The sequence below is a fragment of the Penicillium solitum genome (assembly GCF_028829755.1).
Source record: "Penicillium solitum strain IBT 25940 chromosome Unknown utg000005l_segment0_segment0, whole genome shotgun sequence".
Lineage (NCBI taxonomy): Eukaryota > Fungi > Ascomycota > Eurotiomycetes > Eurotiales > Aspergillaceae > Penicillium > Penicillium solitum.
In genome coordinates this window covers 1,561,442-1,562,749 of record NW_027072125.1, presented here as the reverse complement: position 1 = coordinate 1,562,749, position 1,308 = coordinate 1,561,442, and the positions used below count along the sequence as shown (strand labels likewise).

At 49.5% G+C, this 1,308-nt stretch overlaps 1 protein-coding gene across 1 annotated transcript; it reads right to left on the bottom strand.

Annotated features, from left to right (window-relative positions):
• Window positions 1–433: 433 nt before the first annotated feature.
• N7455_008212 (uncharacterized protein) lies at window positions 434–865 on the bottom strand (the record flags this gene model as incomplete). The annotated part of the gene is made up of 1 exon (XM_040961517.2): window positions 434–865. One exon carries the CDS (start codon window positions 863–865, stop codon window positions 434–436), a length of 432 nt encoding a protein of 143 aa, XP_040808053.2.
• Window positions 866–1,308: the final 443 nt, after the last annotated feature.

Sequence of the window (1,308 nt, the reverse complement as noted above, 5' to 3'; positions counted from 1 at the left end):
ACTATCGTACGGTCACTTATGGTCGGGCCAAGATGATCAATCACCCGACATCCTTCTAATATTGGGATTAGGGGTGTGGATTAGAAAGTTGCCGGATGCTTACCTCTTATACTCTGAGATATCTGTGCCTCCAGTGAACGTTAAACAAGCTACGAATTATAATCCATATCAACCAAATTCTACATTATATTACCCATTAAATACTTAAAGTCGCACTCATACCCTACTGTATGTTGGAGTGGATTCAAACTGATGGCTTCGATTGAATAAAATCAATTGCTGGATCCAGGAGGAGAAATTAATCGAGACAGAAAAAGTGCTGAGAACTAGGAACTGGCACAACGAGAGATAAACCCAGAAAAAGAGATGAAAGCAAAGACGGGATCAGCTTTAGTTTACATTCACTCAGCCTGGCTTGTGTGGATTGAAGAAATCAAGCCTGGGCCCATCGAGTGGATTTCATCATTTGCACAGTATTGTAGACGTTACGCCAAATTCCATGGTCAAGCTCCCGATGAGCAGCAAGAATATCATCCACGATCTGCTGCAATGGTCGGTCCGTTGAGGTAGTAGCAGTGTTGGCTGCAGTCAGTTGGTCTCGAAGGCCCTCCAGCTGACGTTCAATACCTCGGCTTTGCCTTGTCAGCCGCGTCTGCCCAACCAAGTGCCTGACAATTTCCAAGCGCTGCAATGGCTGTGTAATGGTGTCACTGGCTGTACTATCCTCTGTGCGGGGGGTGTGGGAGCGAGAAGGGAAGGGGATGCGTGTGGGATTTTGAGGGAAGGTCGTGGAAGCGTTATCTTGGCGAGGGTTCACAGGACCAGGTTCAGCTGTAGGTGGAGGGAAAGTTGCGAGTGGCTGCATGTATTCGCAACAGTGGTCCTGTTCTTCCCAATGGCAGTTGGCGCAGGCTGAAAGGCCACCGATGTTGCGAACCGAGACACACTGAGAGAATATACCTAAATGTGTAAGCATCTCGTGCATTGTGGCGCATTCTGTTGGCCCACCACCTGCATCAATGCCGCTTCCACACGGGGCAGGTTATCGTTCATTTGTCGCTGGAACTTCTGGGCTGTCAAACTGATTCCAGGACGCAGGTACGGTTCTCGCTGATTGGGCATCGCATTCAAGGTGTTCAAATATCTCCCTTGCAGAATATCACCGTCTCTGGCCACTCTGAAGGGCAGTTTGTGGATATGGACAGCCCACGGGCCAGGTAGTCTCATCCCATTACCTCGCGCTGGATTGGGAGGAAGGAAAGTTTGTCGGCTTCTCAGTCGACCCCCGCGGCGGAAGTTTGGGCTATT